Source organism: Myotis nattereri, assembly GCF_964212035.1.
Source record: "Myotis nattereri genome assembly, chromosome: 9".
Taxonomy (NCBI): Eukaryota; Metazoa; Chordata; class Mammalia; order Chiroptera; family Vespertilionidae; genus Myotis; species Myotis nattereri.
The window spans coordinates 28,359,610-28,376,723 of record NC_138084.1 but is presented as its reverse complement, the minus strand read 5'-3'; the positions used below and the strand labels follow the sequence as shown (position 1 = coordinate 28,376,723).

At 35.6% G+C, this 17,114-nt stretch overlaps 1 protein-coding gene across 1 annotated transcript in view; it reads left to right on the top strand.

The window, feature by feature from the left end:
• PRMT3 (protein arginine methyltransferase 3) overlaps window positions 1-17,114 on the top strand; it is a 98,996-nt gene that overhangs the window by 19,364 nt on the left and 62,518 nt on the right. The window contains exons 9-10 of the mRNA XM_081098635.1: window positions 2,061-2,182; window positions 10,867-10,966. Coding sequence (XP_080954761.1) covers window positions 2,061-2,182; window positions 10,867-10,966 — 222 coding nt within the window. The remainder of the gene's footprint in view (window positions 1-2,060; window positions 2,183-10,866; window positions 10,967-17,114) is intronic.

Sequence of the window (17,114 nt, the reverse complement as noted above, 5' to 3'; positions counted from 1 at the left end):
GGAACCATACCTCAGCGTATACCATGATAAGAAAACAAACTATTAATGAAACCATAAATGTATTAGAAGGAAGTGTATAAGGATGAAATAGGAGAGAACATGGGAAAGATCATTCTAATTATGATCAAAATCCAGAATTCATAAAAGAAGAGTAATGAGTTTGACTGTTAGTAAAGAATTTCTTCATAGCAAAAAATCACTGTAAGCAGAATCAAAAACAAATATATACTGAGCAAAACCATTGCAAGTCATGTTGTAGACGTATAATCTCCTTGATTTACAAAGAACTCTTATTTGATAAGACTTGGTAAGAAATATTTGATTAGAAAATTGATAAGAAAAGGACTAGTAACTCAGTGGAACAATGGAGAAAGGATATAAGTAGATAGTTCACATAATGAAGAACTACAGATGGCACTACAATATATACAATGATGCTAAACTCCACAGTAATGGAAATTATGATCTCATTATTTTGCATTTGCCAGATTGGCAGAATACAAAAGTTTATCTGTTCCATGGGCTAGTCTCACCTATGAGGAAATGGGCACTTAGACATTGCTGGTTGGAGTCTTCATGAGTAGAATTGCCCTGTGATGGGGCAATTTGGTTATGGTAAGCAGGGTTATAAATATGTATATACTCTCTGACAATATTTTCACTTCTAGAAATATATTCTGTAGATTTACTCATGTGTGAATGGGGTTAGATATGAGGTTACTTACAGCATTGTCATAGTAAAATTTCAAAAGCTATTCAAATGCCCCATTAATGGAGAACTGGATTAGTAGATTATGTTACCGCCATAATATGGAGTCCAGTTACATAAGATATGCAAAGATCGTTATATTGTTAAATTAAAAAGTGATATGCAAAGATCGTTATATTGTTAAATTAAAAAAAAGCAATATGTAGCACAATGGGCATAATATGCTTCCATTTGTAAAAAGGGGAAACAAAAACATTGCATTGTATATGCATAAAAATTCTCTTATTACTTTTACAAATGATAATGAGTATCATTTTTAAAACTTAAATTCTCAAGTTACTGAATTCTAGATGTTAACTTGTTTTTATTGTAACTATTATTAAAATAGGTTCAATATTTAGTTTTGGAAATGGAGGGGATGTGTGATATTTTATATCCGTGACTAGAGGCCTGGTGCACGAATTCGTGTACCAGTGGTTTCCTCAGCCTGGCCTGTGGGATGGGGCCAAAACTGGCTCTCCAACATCCCCCAAGGGGTCCCGGATTGCGAGAGTGCATGATCAGGGCCAGGGAGAGATGTGGGAGGTTGGTTAGCCAGGGAGGGACTGCGGAACAGTTCCAGGGCATGTCCAGTCCGTCTTGCTCAGTCCTGATCAGCTGGACCCCAGCAGCAAGCTAACCTACTGGTCGGAGCATCTGCCCCCCTGGTGGTTAGTGCACGTTATAGTGACTGGTCGACTGCCCCCTGGTGGTCAGTTAACATCATAGCAACTGGTCGACCAGTCAACTGTCTGATCCAGATCAGTGCACATCATAGCAAGCGGTTGAGTGGCTTTAGCATATCATTAGCATATTATGCTTTGATTCGTTGAATGGCCAACTGGTTGACCAGACACTTAGCATATTAGGCTTTTATTATATAGGATTTTTGTGACCATTTTTAATTCTGTTGAATCAGGCTATCATGCTTAAGTTAATTCCTGCCATTCAAACTTGAGATAGTTTATTTCTGTTAAATTACTAAACCCAAATTAGTGCATGCGTATAATAAGGAAATTAAAAGCAAGATACTTTTCTATTCAGAAGTCTGTGGAAGTTACTTATTTCATATAAAACACCTCTTAAATTTACATTGTTGTGTCTGATTGCAACAGACTATGGCCAGATACACTGTTATAAATGTAAAACAACCCATTTTAATGATATCCTTAGAAATTACCATATTTGATAAAGTTTTAAAATTTAATGATCAATTCCTAGTCAGAAATGACATACTATATAAATAGAATTTAAAATATTAGATCTTTTCAATAACATCTGTTTGTTTGTTTTTTAACTTTTATCACACTAGGTAGTTTTGGATGTTGGTTGTGGAACTGGAATTCTCTCTATGTTTGCTGCTAAAGCCGGGGCAAAGAAGGTTCTTGGAGTTGATCAATCTGAAATCCTTTACCAGGCAATGGATATCATAAGGTAGATGCATTTTAAAGGTTGGCTTAAGATTATTTTTAAGTTCGATGATTAACAGGTTTTCTTGTTTTTAGTAGCTGTCTAATGCAGACTCAAGACATTTATCTTTTAGTAAAAATTTATTCCAGAATAATAAGATTTTAAGTTGAGCTAGACATGTGTGATCTATGAATAATCTTTTCACTGTTCTCATTGATGAAAATTATTATTTTTTTTAATATATTTTATTGATTTTTTACAGAGAGGAAGGGAGAGGGATAGAGAGTTAGAAACATCGATGAGAGAGAAACATCGATCAGCTGCCTCCTGCACACCCCCTATTGGAGATGTGCCCGCAACCAACGTACATGCCCTTGACCGGAATCGAACTTGGGACCCTTTAGTCCACAGGCCGACGCTCTATCCACTGAGCCAAAGTAATCAGGGCGATGAAAATTATTTTTATATAACTTTCTGTCTTGGCTATATGTATGCTAATCTATAATAATAAAAGCATAATATGCTAATTAGACCGGACATCCTTCCAGATGTCCTTCTGGATGAAGCCAACGGCTGGAGGGAAGCCTGGATCCCGGGTGCCTGCTGGCAACCAGAGGGAAACCCGGGTTCTGGGTGCCAGAGGAAAGTCAGTGCTGGCAGCCTGGGGAAGGAAGGCCTACTCTTGCATGATTTTTGTACATCAGACCTCTAGTTATAACATAAAATTAGAAGTAATTTGCATACATGATAATATTGTTAGAGGACTCTACAGAACTAAATATTCATATCAGTAATATTTCCTTTAATAAACAGCAATTAGATTAAACCCTAAGGGTATCCTTTTCTTTTTGATGGTATTAGATTCCTTCACATTAAAATATGTAAATTCCAAAATGGCTACAAACACAGTAGAGTGGATTTAATTTTTCCTCTAAAACTTAATTTTGTTCTCTAAAAATATTTCCTCTCTTTGAGGAGGTTAGTTAGGTGATTGATTTTACGATTGGCTTATGTCCTAATAAAAAGACCCTTATTTGAACTACAGCATATAGAACTAGATTTCTTTAGCTATGTACTTAACAAAAGCACCTTACATTTGGAACTTACAAGTAATTTTCAGGATAAATAAGTAATAGGAGGCCCCTTAGCTATTCTTTTTTTGCCCAACTTTATTGAGAATTGACACACAGCACTGTGTAGGTTTGAGGTATACAGTGTGTTGCTTTGATACATTTATGTATTGCAAAATGATTATACCATAGCATTATCTAATTATCCCCATTGTGTCACATACCTACCATTTTTCTTTTGTGGTGATAACATTTAAGATCTACTCTCTTAGGAAGCTTAAGTACTTAATGCTGTAATCACCATGCTGCACTGTACCTTAGACCCCCAACAGCGATTCTTAAATGATCTTCACTGATACTTATGTTCTTTTTTTAAAATTGAATAACATTTATCTTTTCTGGGTAGTATAACATTTAAATATGATTATGTAAAATGTTTAAATTTTTGGATTTATGTCATGATATAAAAGTATAGATTTGTGGTTAAGAACACATGGCTTGAGTCAGGCTTGGATTCAAGTTCTTGCTCTACCATTTGAACTTTGATTACATTATATGTAACCTTTTTGAAATATTGTTTCACTGTCAAAATGAAAATAATAATGACTACCTCATCTGGTTAGGAATAAGGTAAATAAGTTATGAATGAAGTATACATACAAATTTTTGGCATACTCCCTGGCACGTAGTAGGTATTCAAAAGTTAGCTACTATTACTGTTAATTAACAAGTGCCAAATTAATGTTAATGAAAAAAACTATATTGATCTTGCTTAGATTATTCATTGATATAGGTTTGTGGTTATGATTTTCATTTTGGAGAATATGCATATACATATGTGGTTATTTATATATATACATGTGAGTATATATATGTGTGTGTGTGTGTGTGTGTGTGTATATATATATATATATATGCAGTTTATAATTTAGTAAAAAAATTTTTCTAGTTCTTATACTACCATTTAGTATAACATCATCATTTTGGGAGGGCCATAAAGAGCATCCTCGCTTGCTTGTGCATTGCTATCCAAACAATATGAGTACCATGTCCCAAAGAAGAGATTGTTTTAGAGGATTATCAAAAATGTATTGTTGATAATAAGATTATGGTAAGAATTCCTATTATAAGTTCTCATTTTATGAAAGACCGTGTCTATGTGTTAATTTGTCATTTTTTATTTCTATAAGGCAAAATCAGATGTGCTCTCATTTTAGTTTCTTTATGGAAGAAAAGAAAAAGAATAGTGATAACACTCATTTTATTTTGTATTGTTTTGTTCCACTTTGTTTCACTCTCCTTATTTGTCATGGAGCCAGTGTTAGATCCCAGACAGCCTGCTCCCACAGTCCATCTTCATAGTCAATTTGTTGCTTTCAATAGTTTGATTTTACTTAGAACTTATAGACTTTGAAAATCACGCCTTTTTGTTTGGATAAGTCAACATTGTACCGTTTCTTCAGCAATGTTCTCCTTTGTTTCTTATGTTGTGGAAAGATAGCTATTTCCATTGTGTTCATAAGCATCTCTTTGTCTTCCATTCAAAAACTTGAAATTTACACTAATTAACGTTTGGTATTCTGTTTGCGAATGCATCTGTAAAAGAATATGCAGGAAACAGTTTATTATTAATATCACCAGGATATACTGGCCCATTATTCTACCATTTTAGGAGGCAGCATAGCATACTTCTCTCAGCATCTGGAATCACATGACTTAATTTCTAATTTTGGCTCTTTCACTTACTAGCTTTATAATAATGGGCAAATTACTTCTTCAAATCCTGGTTCCTTCATTTATAAAGTTCATGGTAGAATCTCTCATAAGATTCTTATAAAGATTAAATCCATTCCCTTATACTATAAAATTTTAAACTTTAGCCAGTTTTATGCTGTACTCACTCCCCTCCCTTGAAATCTGCTCTCAAAGTCTCTTACAGTTGTCTATTATTGTATACTACAGACCCGGTGCATGAAATTTGTGCGGGGGAGGGGGGGTGGAGGTGGGGGTCCTTCAGCAAGGCCTACACCCTCTCGCAATCTGGGGCCCCTTGTAGGGATTGGGCCTAAACCAGCAGTCAGACAACCCTCTTGCAATCCAAGACCGCTGGCTCTTAACCTCTGGCCTGCCGGCCTGCCTGCCTACATGGTCACCCCTAACCACTCAGACTGCCTGCCTCATCGCTCCTAACCACTGGCCTGCCTGCCTCATCTCCCCTAACCCCTTGCCTGCCTGCCTGATCATCCCTAACTGCTCGCCTGCCTGCCTGATTGCCCCTAACCTCTCTGCCTGCCTGCCTGATCACCCCTAACCACCTCTGCCTGCCTGCCTGATAGCCCCTAACTGCCTCTGCCTTGGCCCCCGCCTGCCACTGCAGCCGCCTCTGCCTTGGCCCCCGCTGCCGCGGCTTTGTCCGGAAGGTCTTCCAGAATGATGTCCGGAAGGTCATTTGGCTGTCCAGTCTAATTAGCATATTATGCTTTTATTATTATAGATTGTAGCTTCCTAGAACTACCATCATTCAGTGAAAACAGCTCTTCAGTTAGCAGACTGTGAGTTGTCTTTAGCTCTTCTGAAGCTTCTTTCTCTGTCAGAAATCTGTACAGAGCAGAATTTCAATAAAACTCCATATGGTTACATCTTTAAATACACTTGACATGCTAAAAGGTGGATACTTTTTAAATGCATTTTTCATTATTCTTTTAAAAGTATTCCATTTACAATCCTTGAATTGTGTTCAAAATCATTTTTATCACTTTTCTCTGTTTAGAAAAGAGATCTAACATCTCTAAAGAAATGAGTTTAGAATGGAGTAAGTTTTGTTTTTTTAATAGACTGATATATATATACATATATATGTATGTATATATCTTAGGGCTTATATGTATAGTATATATTAAATATAAATAAAAAGAAGGTAAGACTTATAGTTCTGAGGTGGCAGACATGTATAAAGAAGAATATAGATGTTCAAAGGTGTTATATTAGCAGGACCAAATAGAACTCAATGTGATACACAGAAGGAATGAGAAATTGTTTTTTATTCTTGCTGTCATAGTTGGAACTCTGCAGTGAATGATCATTTCAGAAACATAAACTTACCTAAGGATAGCAAAGCCATTCAATCGCCAGATAATTATACATTTTCACGCTCAGGAAGCAGAGGTAGCTTCTGGTAATATTTTTAGTATTATTTTGGTTGTTTTTCTTCAGCTCTGTCATGGACTTGCTCATTCAGACTTTTGAATGTTATTGCAGAGGAGTTTTCGTAAGAAGGTTGATCTATCATGTAGCTGCAATGCAGTATTTTCAATCTCAGTATGACATTAAAGATGAAATATTTTATATTGCCTGTGTCTAGGATACTGTTAGAAATGAAACATTAAGAAAAGCCAAGAGAATATTTTGATCTGTTGTTATGCTTACGTGTCCTTCTTTAGTTTCTAGGATAGGAGCTTTATCTTCTTAATCTTTTTATCCCTAACACCTAGCAAATTGATAAATGCTAGATGGTGAGTAAAGGCTTTTTAGAAGAATAAAGTAACAATATAATGATTTAAAAAGTTGTGATATTATATATATGTATATGTGTGTGTGTGTGTGTGTATATATATATATATATATATATATATATATACACATATATATATATATATATGATGGGGAACAAGAGACCAAAATATATCAGGATAAAATTCTTAAAGTAAGGGATGTTCCTTTATATTTTGTTTCTAAATTTATTTTTTTAAATATTTTTAATATATTTTTATTAATTTCAGGGAGGAAGGTAGAGGGAGAGAGAGATAGAAATATCAATGATGAGAGAGAATCATTGATTGGCTGCCTCTTGCACGCTCCCCAGTGGGGATTGAGCATGCAACCTGGGCATGTGCCCTTGACCTGAATCGAACCTGGGACCCTTGAGTCTGCAGGTCGACGCTCTATCCACTGAGCCAAACCAGCTAGGGCTTTGTTTCTAAATTTAATAGAAATTACAGAAAAGTGAGTTTAAACTGAACAGAATTTTGAACCACTGATGAGGCTAAAATGACAAAAATATTTTGCTGCTCAGAAGACACAGATTTCTAATGAAGGTTGCCAAGACACCTTACAGGGAAGCTAAAATCATTTCTTCTCCCACTCTACCAACTCCTTAATATCCTGTCCACTCAGTGGTCCTGTCTTGGGGGGTCCCATGACTACCTAACTAGTTCAGTGGCTCCCTAGAAGAACTCAGTGACTCAATATAAAGTTGTATTCACAGCTAAGATTTATTACAGCAAAGGATATAGTCCAGGGGCAGCAAGAAAAGGGGAGCCATCACGAAAGAGGTCATGTACAGGCTCCCAAGTAATCCCTCTTTCTCTGTAAGAGTACAGATGTACTTTTTTCTGTACCTGTGAATTTCAGAGGTACTTGTAAGATGTCTCTTCCCAAGGAAGTTGGCTTGAGTTTTAGAGTTCATAGTTTTCAAAGGGCTGGTCACATAGGCAGCACATACTTGCTTTGTGACCAGTCGTAGTGTAAATCCATGTCAGATACCAGGTGCACATCAGGAATCTTCATGTTTACTTTAAATATGCTGTCATCCTAGTTTATCTTGGTTGATGGCTTCAGGTATATGGAATAGATAGCACCATTACCCAATAACTGTGTGAATGCCTTAATTCACATTTTTACATTTCCCACCTGAATTAATGCATCTACATGTAACTGACTCAGTTATTTGTTCTTTGTCTTTGCCTTCCACAGCTCTCTGTCATTCATTCTCTCTAGTGCAGCCAATTTTACTTCCCTACCCAATTCTCCTCCCTTTTAAATTAAAGAAAGGGGAGATGTTTTTATGTTACGAAGACATAAGAGAGGATAGAGAAGAACTGACAGTTACCTATGATCTCGATATGAGATAGGAAAGTGTTGATTTTTCTAACAAATTTACACTCAAAAATTAGTAATTTCTTTGCCTGTTGGATTAGTTAAGAGATTTACTTAAGGTACCTTTTTTATTGCAATGTCATATTTCTATAGATTAAAGCTATGGTAGTATTTGAGCAGGTGTTTCCAGAGATAGAATTCATTTAGAATGTTTTTATGCTAAAGTAAGGTTTAGTGAGGAGCTGCTTGAGAACAGTAAGTAAAATCTATAGTTTTTTTCATGAATGAGATATTAGATGGTGATTAAGGTAAATAGTCTCATGAAAGAGGTTATCTATGTAAATAATATCTGTATTAAGCTATTTAATACAGAATTACTGGGAATTATGGCCTTTGTCATTTATTTTCTGTGTATTCCCTGAAATCTTAATCTTTCCCGCTATATTTATATTTGAACAAGTAATTACTGATGCAAATAGGATTATGACTTGTAGGAGACAATAAACAGCCTGAGCAGATGGCCTCTTACAGAGCACATCTTGTTTCTGCATAAGCATTCTGAAGATATTTTTAGGCAATGGGAAAAGTTTTCTCTTTTAAGAAGCTTGCTTTTGTTTTCTTTGAAGTGTTTGTAACTGTTAAAGCCTTAATAAATGTTCCAGTCAATAGTATGCAATTGTAGCAATTTTGTCAAAAAGAATTATATGAAATATTCCCTTGAAAAAACTTAAATATGATATAGGCATCCTTTTTTTAACTTTTGTGTGAAATATAACACACATTAAGTGTATGAAACATAAAAATATGTTATAATATGCATAACTAACAAGAACTATAATGAATCTATTTTATTTTAGAATCCCACCCACCTCCATTTCACTATACATAAATCTGACAAGGTTTTTATCCAGAACATGTAAAGAACTCTTTAAAACTAAATAATAATGTTACAACTGAACCGAGTTTTAAAATGGGCAAAAAATTTGCACAAAAGACAGTACAGGAAAATGACCATTTAGCATATTAAAAATATGTTTGGTCATTAGGAAAATGCAATGGTGAAATCTCACCATGCAGTTACATTTAAAATATTAATAATGCTAAATGTTGACAAGGATTTGAATAACCATGAATGCACATATATTGTTGGTGGGAATGTAAAATTGTACATGCACTTTTTAAAACAAATTGGCAGTTTCTTTAAAATATTAGTTATACACTGCCATTCGATAGGGCAATTCTACTTGCACACAAATATTTATAGCAGCTTTATTCTTTATAGCTCAAAGCTGGAGACAGTCCAGAATTCCATTCACAGTGGTGTGGATAAATAAAATTGTATTTTATCATGCAGTGACATACTACTCACCAATAAAAAAGAATGAGCTACTTATATACACAAAAATATGTATGAATCTAAAAGGTATGCCTGTTGAAAGAAACCAGACACAAAAGGATACATTCAGTATGATTCCATTGATATGAAACTCCTCAAAATACAAAACTAAGATATAGTGGAAGGGAAGAAAATCGGTAGTTGCCTGTAGATAGGAAGATTTTCTGGGAAGGAGCACCTATGAATCTTTTTGAGGAGATAGAAATGTTCTATATATGGATGATGATGGAGGCCACCCAAGTATCTCAGTTTTAAAATTCAACAAAATTTACCCTTACAATGAATGTATTTTATTTTATGTTAAAAATACCTCGATGAAGTTGAGATGGGAAATTCCTTTTTGTTAGCAGGAAAAAAAATCCTTTATAATTGACATATACGTCCTTTGATGATTAAGAATTTATTTAACTAGTTATAAATTTAGTAGCTTGCTTTTAGCATTTTGATATGATCTCTTTAACTCCATTACTTATTTCATATTACAAACACCATTGGACAAAATTAATTTATGATTGGAGCACAATTTCAAGTTTTATACAGCATACATCACATTGTTATTATGATGATATCATTACCATTATGTAGTGCTTGAAGATATATATAGCTTTCATAAATATTTGATCCTCATAGTAAGTCGTGACATGGATAGGCAGGTATCATTATTCTCTTTTACACATGAGCACATAGGTTCTGTGAGGTTATTATAATTCGCTGAAGATCACTTAGCTGACAAGTGCTAGAGAATCTGGGATTCAAAGTGAGGGCTTCTGGCTTCTAATTCTCTCTTCAATATGACACACTTCCCTTTAAAACATACTTTTGTTGGCTAGTCTGTCTGTCTCCACCGCTCCCTTAAACAAAAGACCTAGTAACTTTATTGACATGTATTCTTGATAAAATTAGAATTTCTTTTCAGGATGAAGTTTTTTTTAAGTCCTCACCCAAGGATATGTTTTTATTGATTTTTAGAAAGAGAAGGGAGAGGAGAGAGAGAGAGAGATATCAAGGCATCAATCGGTTGCCTACCATACCACCAGAAAGCTAGGTATGTGCCTTGACCATGTGCCCTGACCGGAAATCAAACCCACAACCTCTTGGTGTAGGGGACAACGCTCCAACCAACTGAGGCACCCGGCAGGGCTCAGGATGAAGTTTTAAATATTGGTTCACTGTATTGCATTATTAACTAACAATAATCCTGGGCATTCATGAAGTGACCAAAAAGTAATTATATGCCCAGGAAATAAACTTTGAATATACTTTCAGTTCCACAAAATAATTTGAAAAGTTGTCAAGAAATTATGTAATTTAACTAGTTTTCAGAATCTGTTTAACATACTAATTAAATTCATTATGGTAATTTTCAGACTAAATAAACTTGAAGATACTATCATACTAATTAAAGGAAAGATTGAAGAAGTTCATCTTCCTGTAGAAAAAGTGGATGTTATTATATCTGAGTGGATGGTAAGTATCGGTAGAAAAAGTGCTTTTATTGGTTTAAAAAACCCCAGTAAGATAGCAGTTTTCTGCATTTAATTTTATTTGATGAATGGCAGAATGGTGGCATTATTTTAAAAGCAGCTGTAATTTTTCTGTGGTACTTGATTCTGAAATAGCCCTTATTTACTGGCCATTCATAATCTTTTTTGAAAAAGCATAAATCAACTTTTTTTTTTCTTTTTAAAGTCATAATAAAGAATTACTGTATTATTTTTCTACTTTCTAAGTTTTAGAGACCTAAATATGTTTGTGTAAAAGACTCCAAAGACTAGTAAGGACTTATTGTAATTTACTTTTGAAATAAGTCAAAGCAGAATATTTATTTTTAAATGTGTAAAGTAAAACTAATGTTATTTGACAACTGATTTGACTTATTGATATGCCAATTTGACAAAGATAAGGTATATAGTATTTCTACATAGATAAAATTTTAATCATTTAGACAGTTTTAAACTTTTGTAAAAAACCATATTTGAGCCCTCGCCAGTTTGGCTCAGTGGATAGAACATTGGCCTGCAGACTGCAGGGTCCCAGGTTCAATTTTGGCCAAGGGCACATGCCTGGGTTGTGGGCTCAATCCCCAGTGGGGGGATGTGCAGGAGGCAGCCAATCAATGATTCTCTCTCATTTGATGTTTCTCTCTCTCCCTCTCCCCTCCTCTCTGAAATCAATAAAAGAAATATATTTAGAAAAAACAAAACAGCCCTAGCCAGTTTGGCTCAGTGGATAAGAGCGTTGGCCTGCAGAGTGAAGGGTCCCAGGTTCAGTTCTGAACAAAGGCACATGCCTAGGTTGCAGGCTTGATCCCCAGTAGTGGGGTGCAGGAGGCAGCCAATCAATGATTCTCTCTCATCATTGATGTTTCTATCCCTCTCCCTTCCTCTCTAATATCAATAAAAATATATTTTAAAAAAAAGACGCACACAAAAACCAACAACTGTATTTGATACATATATTTTCATTAAATGAATTTATCAAAAAAATTAAAAATAATCTGTTTTATTTTATAATTATGGATAAGGGACCTGCGGACTCAGTCTCCTCTCTCCTGCCCATCCTCTTCCCCACGCCCCCCCCCCCCGCCAAAAAAAAAAAAATTACACCACCACCATCTCCTGCCAGCCCTACCACCAAGAAGCCATTCCTCATTACCGCTGAAAATTTTGAATAAACATAATTTTAGCCAAATAGCTGGAGTTTCAGGGAGATTTTGAAATGTTCAGATTTAATGTAGTGTTAAGTTCCAATCTGGAGCCAGTGACAGTCATCATTGCTACTCTTTTGTACATGAAACAGTGTGTTGATTTTTTAATGCCTCTTAACCTCTTTTATAGTTTCTAATGTTTTGACTTTCTGGGCTGCACTCTGGATAATTTTTTTTCATTTCAGTCCACCAATTTACTAATTCTTTCTGAAGTTATTTCTTTTTTTCTTTTAAAAAAATATTTTATTGATTTCAGAGAGGAAGGGAGAGTGAGAGAGAGAGAGAAACATCAATGATGAGAGAGAATCATTGATTGGCTGCCTCCTGCATGCCCCCCACTGGGGATTGAGCCCTCAACCTGGGCATGTGCCCTTGTCTAGAATTGAACCTGGGGCCCTTCAGTCCACAGGCTGACACTCTATCCACTGACCCCAACCAGCTAGGGCTCTAAAGTTATTTCTAATAATTAGTTAAACTCATCCATTGAGTTTTTTATTTCAATTTTGTTTTAGGAATTTTTTTTGGTTCTTTTAAAATTTTGCTCGCTTATTATTATTATCTTCAAGCTTCTTTTCATTTAATGAATCATAACATACTTATTTTACATTTTGTGTTTTTGATTGCAGTATTGGACATAGGACTGCTTGTGCTATTGTTTCTGTTGCCCCTCACTAATGGTGCTTTGTTCTTGTGTATTTTGAGTGTTTAGTACTCTTTAATGTTATGCTATCTATTTTCCAAGGAAATTATCTGTGGAAAATTTTTTGATGCCTGGGTTTTACCTTAAATGATTTGCACTCCCCCTCCTCCCCCCCCCCCCCCCCCCCCCCGTATTGCCATGTACCTGGGATAATGATACAGTAAAGGCAAAGCCATTGCATTTAATTTTAATATTATAAAAACAGTTGACTAAGGAACATTTTTAATGTAAAAAAATATAGAATGAATGTTTCACTGAACTTCATGCACCCATCATCTAACTTATTAGCATTTGCCCTTTTTTTTTTGTTTTATCTGTCTCCATGCCATTACCCTTTTCTTGCTATCTCTAACCAATAAGGACTTTTAAAATACATATATTCCTTATGCCATTGTGAAGCCTAACAAAATTACCAGTGTAGCCACAATTCCATGTTACATGAAAAATTCCTTAATATCTAGTATGTGTTTACATTTCCCTGGTTGTTTCATGAATTTTATTTTGTTTTTACACTTCATTTTTTTGAATCAGGATCTGAGTTAGGTCCACATATTGCATTTGATTATCTGTTTTATAAATTTTTATTTCAATTAAGCTTTTATTTGAGATAATTATAGATTATCACACGCCATTATAAGAAATAATACAGAGATCGCTTATACTCTTTACTCGTTTCTGTCAATGAGAATATCTTGAAAAATTATTACACAGTAGAACAACCAGGATCTTAATATTGATACCATTGAGATACAGAACAGTTCCATCCCTATAACGATCCCACCTGTTGTCCTTTTATGGCCACACCACCTACCTCTTCCAGTTCTCACCTTCATCTCTGGCAACCAGAAATCTGTTCTCAATGTCTATAATTTTGTCACTTAAAGAATGTGGTACAAAAGGAATCATGTATTATGTGACCTTTTGGGATTGGCTTTTTAAAATTAATATAATTCCTTGGAGATTCATCCAAATTATGGTATCTATCAATAGTATGTTCCTTATTTCTGAGTAGTATTCCATGATATGGATGCACCATGGCTTAACCATTTGACTTTTGAAGGATATCCAGTTTGGGGTTTTGTCTCCTGTTTTCCTATGTTCATTCACTAGGTTTAGCAAATGCTCTCAAGGTGAAAGCCAGCTTACTGATGCATCTAACAAGATGTTCTTTTTATTTCTTCTATCATATTTGTTGTACTTAGAGGATTATTAGCTCCTGAAATGCATTGTTGCTGGAAATGGAATGAGACCTTGTTCTTAAATTCTGAATCAGACTGTTAATGTTGTTCATCTTTTCTGTAGCCTTAAAAGTATATAATTTATAAGCATTATAGAATCACTCTGTTATATATGGGTACCTTAACATCATTTTCTTTAATAAAGTGCTATCTAATAGTGTAATGGTATTTTAAAGAGAATATCCAGTTATAATTAATGATTTTTATCAACCACCGTGGAGGTTGGGAATCCTACCTCATAAAGAGGGAATATGCTAATTGACCCTTACACCATTGCAAAGGTGGCACCCACAGTCGATAAGGAGGGAATATGCTAATTGACTGCCCCGCCCTCAAAGATGGCAGTGCCCACAGCCACAAGATGGCCGGCAGGGGAGGGCAGTTGGGGGTGACCAAGGCCTGCAGAGGAGGGCAGTTGGGGGCGACCGGGCCGGCAGGGGAGGGCAGTTGTGGGTGACCGGGCTGGCAAGGGAGGGCAGTTCAGGACGATCGAGCCGGCAGGGGAGCAGTTAGGCATTGATCAGGCTGGCAGAGGAGCAATTAGGCATTGATCAGCTGGCAGGCAAAAGCGGTTAGGGGCAATCAGGCAGGCAGGCAGGCGAGCGGTTGGGAGCCAGCAGTCCCAGATTGGAGAGGGTGAAGGCTGGGCTGAGGGACCACCCCCTCCCAGTGCACGAATTTCGTACACTGGGCCTCTAGTCCAATATAATCAAAGCCTAATATGCTAAGTGTTTGACCATTCATTTCACTGTTCGAACAGTCACTATGATGCGCACTGACCACCAGGGGGCAGACGCTCTGACCAGTAGGTTAGTTTGCTGCTGGGGTCCAGCTGATTGGCCTTGGAGCCCTCCCGCGTCCCCTCTCCAGCTGGCCCCTGTCTACCTGATTGGGACTGGTCTAGACGGGATGGACATGCCCTGGATGAATCTGTGCGCCAGGCTAGTTGTTTTAGAAAAACAGATTCATCCTCTACCCTTGTCCTTGGAAACTGATTCTGTGATTCTAGAGTAAGGTCCACATGTACATTTGGAAGATCTCCAGGTGATTTACTTTTTCTTTTTTTGTAAACTTGCTGATTGGACAGTTAGCTTTGGGGAAAAGGGCTAATTTGACTGGTCAGTCTTTTGTTGATTAAGTGAGCCATCTAGTGGAGGAACGACTTAAACTAATAAATGTGTTTCAAACTCTTCGAAGAATATGCAGAGGAAATTAGCTCTTGTTCTGAGTTATGTTCTCCACAAGTCCATGTCATTGAAAAATGAGAACTGTATGTTGTAAGGGATGAGAGGAGGAAAAGGAAGTAATCATGCAGGACAATAGCAAGTACACAGAATAGGCTCTTAATAATTGGTAGTTATTACCATTATTCTCATTCTTCTTGCATTGAAGCTAGTGACTAGTGAAATAATAATGAAGTAGGAGCTGCTCTGACAAATATTTGTGATATATACATAAAATTTGGTTTTGGACTATGTAATAATACGTATAAGTTACAAATTTTGCCCCTTCTTACCACTCAGGACCTACCTTGAATCTGCCAATAAAGTCGGTTACTAGTTTCTAGTGTATCCTACCTGAAATATTTTAATCTATTTTAAATATGTATGTGTCGTCCCACCCTTTGGGACACTCATTCATTTAACAAATATTGTGTGGCTGCTATTTGCTGGGCATTGCCCTAGGCAGGATAAAGCAGTGAACAAAACAGATTACAAACCCCACCATATTTAGTGCAGGTAAGCATACTCTACATATTTTTCTTCTATACCTTGTTTTTCCCACCACTCTTAAACCTTCAGGTTTCCCTTTATGACGGCTATAGCAACATCCCACAATTGTTTTTATTAAATGCAAAATATTACCCTAGTGATTTCTGCTTTAATTCACAAATTATTTGGAAGCATGTTGTTTAATTTTAGGTTTTTGGAAATTTTTTATATATCTTTCTGTTACTGATTTCTAGTTTGATTTGGTTGATATCATAGGTCATACTATAAATGTTATCATTCCATTAAATGTGTTCAGATTTGTTTTTTGGCTCAGCATATGATGTCTCATTGAATGTTCCACATTCACTTAGAATATAAATGTGTATTCTGCAATCCTTCGGTGAAATGTTATATAATTGTCCATTGGATCATTTAGTCTTTTAAATATTTATTGTTTGCTTGTTTTACTAAGTACTAAAAGAATAATAATGCAGTTTCTACCTATAGGAATTGTTTGCTTCCCTTTTCAATAATCAGTTTTTGCATCAGATTTTTTTAAAAAAATTTTAAATTAATTTCAGAGAGGAAGGGAGAGGGAGAGAGAGACAGAAACATCAGTGATGATAGAGAATCATTGATTGGCTGCCTCCTGCATGCCCCCTACTGGAGATTGAGCCTGCAACCTAGGCGTGTGCCTTGATCAGGAATCAAACCATGACTAGGTCCTGGTTCATAGGTCAAAGCTTAACCATTGAGCCACACTGGCCAGGCACATCAGATATTTTTATGTGTTTTAGGGTTGTTATCTAATCTTGATTAAGCTTGGCTTCTTTTTTATTCTGAGGTATTGTGTTTTTTCTGAGATAATATTTTTGGCCCTTTAGTCTATCATTTTTCTAATTAATTGTGTACTAGAATTGTGTACTATTCTAAGCATTTATAAACAGATATGAATGTGTTCTGTTTACATTATTGCATACATATATAACTAGGCATATAAATCTTCCTTTTAATAACCTATTTTTGCATAATTACTTTTAAAACTCATGTAGCTTCATTATATTTGTGATGAAGTGGTTAGCATCAGTACATTTTAAAATGAAAGCATCAAATTATAGACTGGGGAAATCACTAAAAATCTTTGCAATTCAGGTGTTCAATATCTAAGGCTATTATAAATATAATAGTGAAATAAAAAGAGGTAACTTTACATCCTTATAAAATCTTCTGAGATCGACAAGATCAGACACATCCTGTA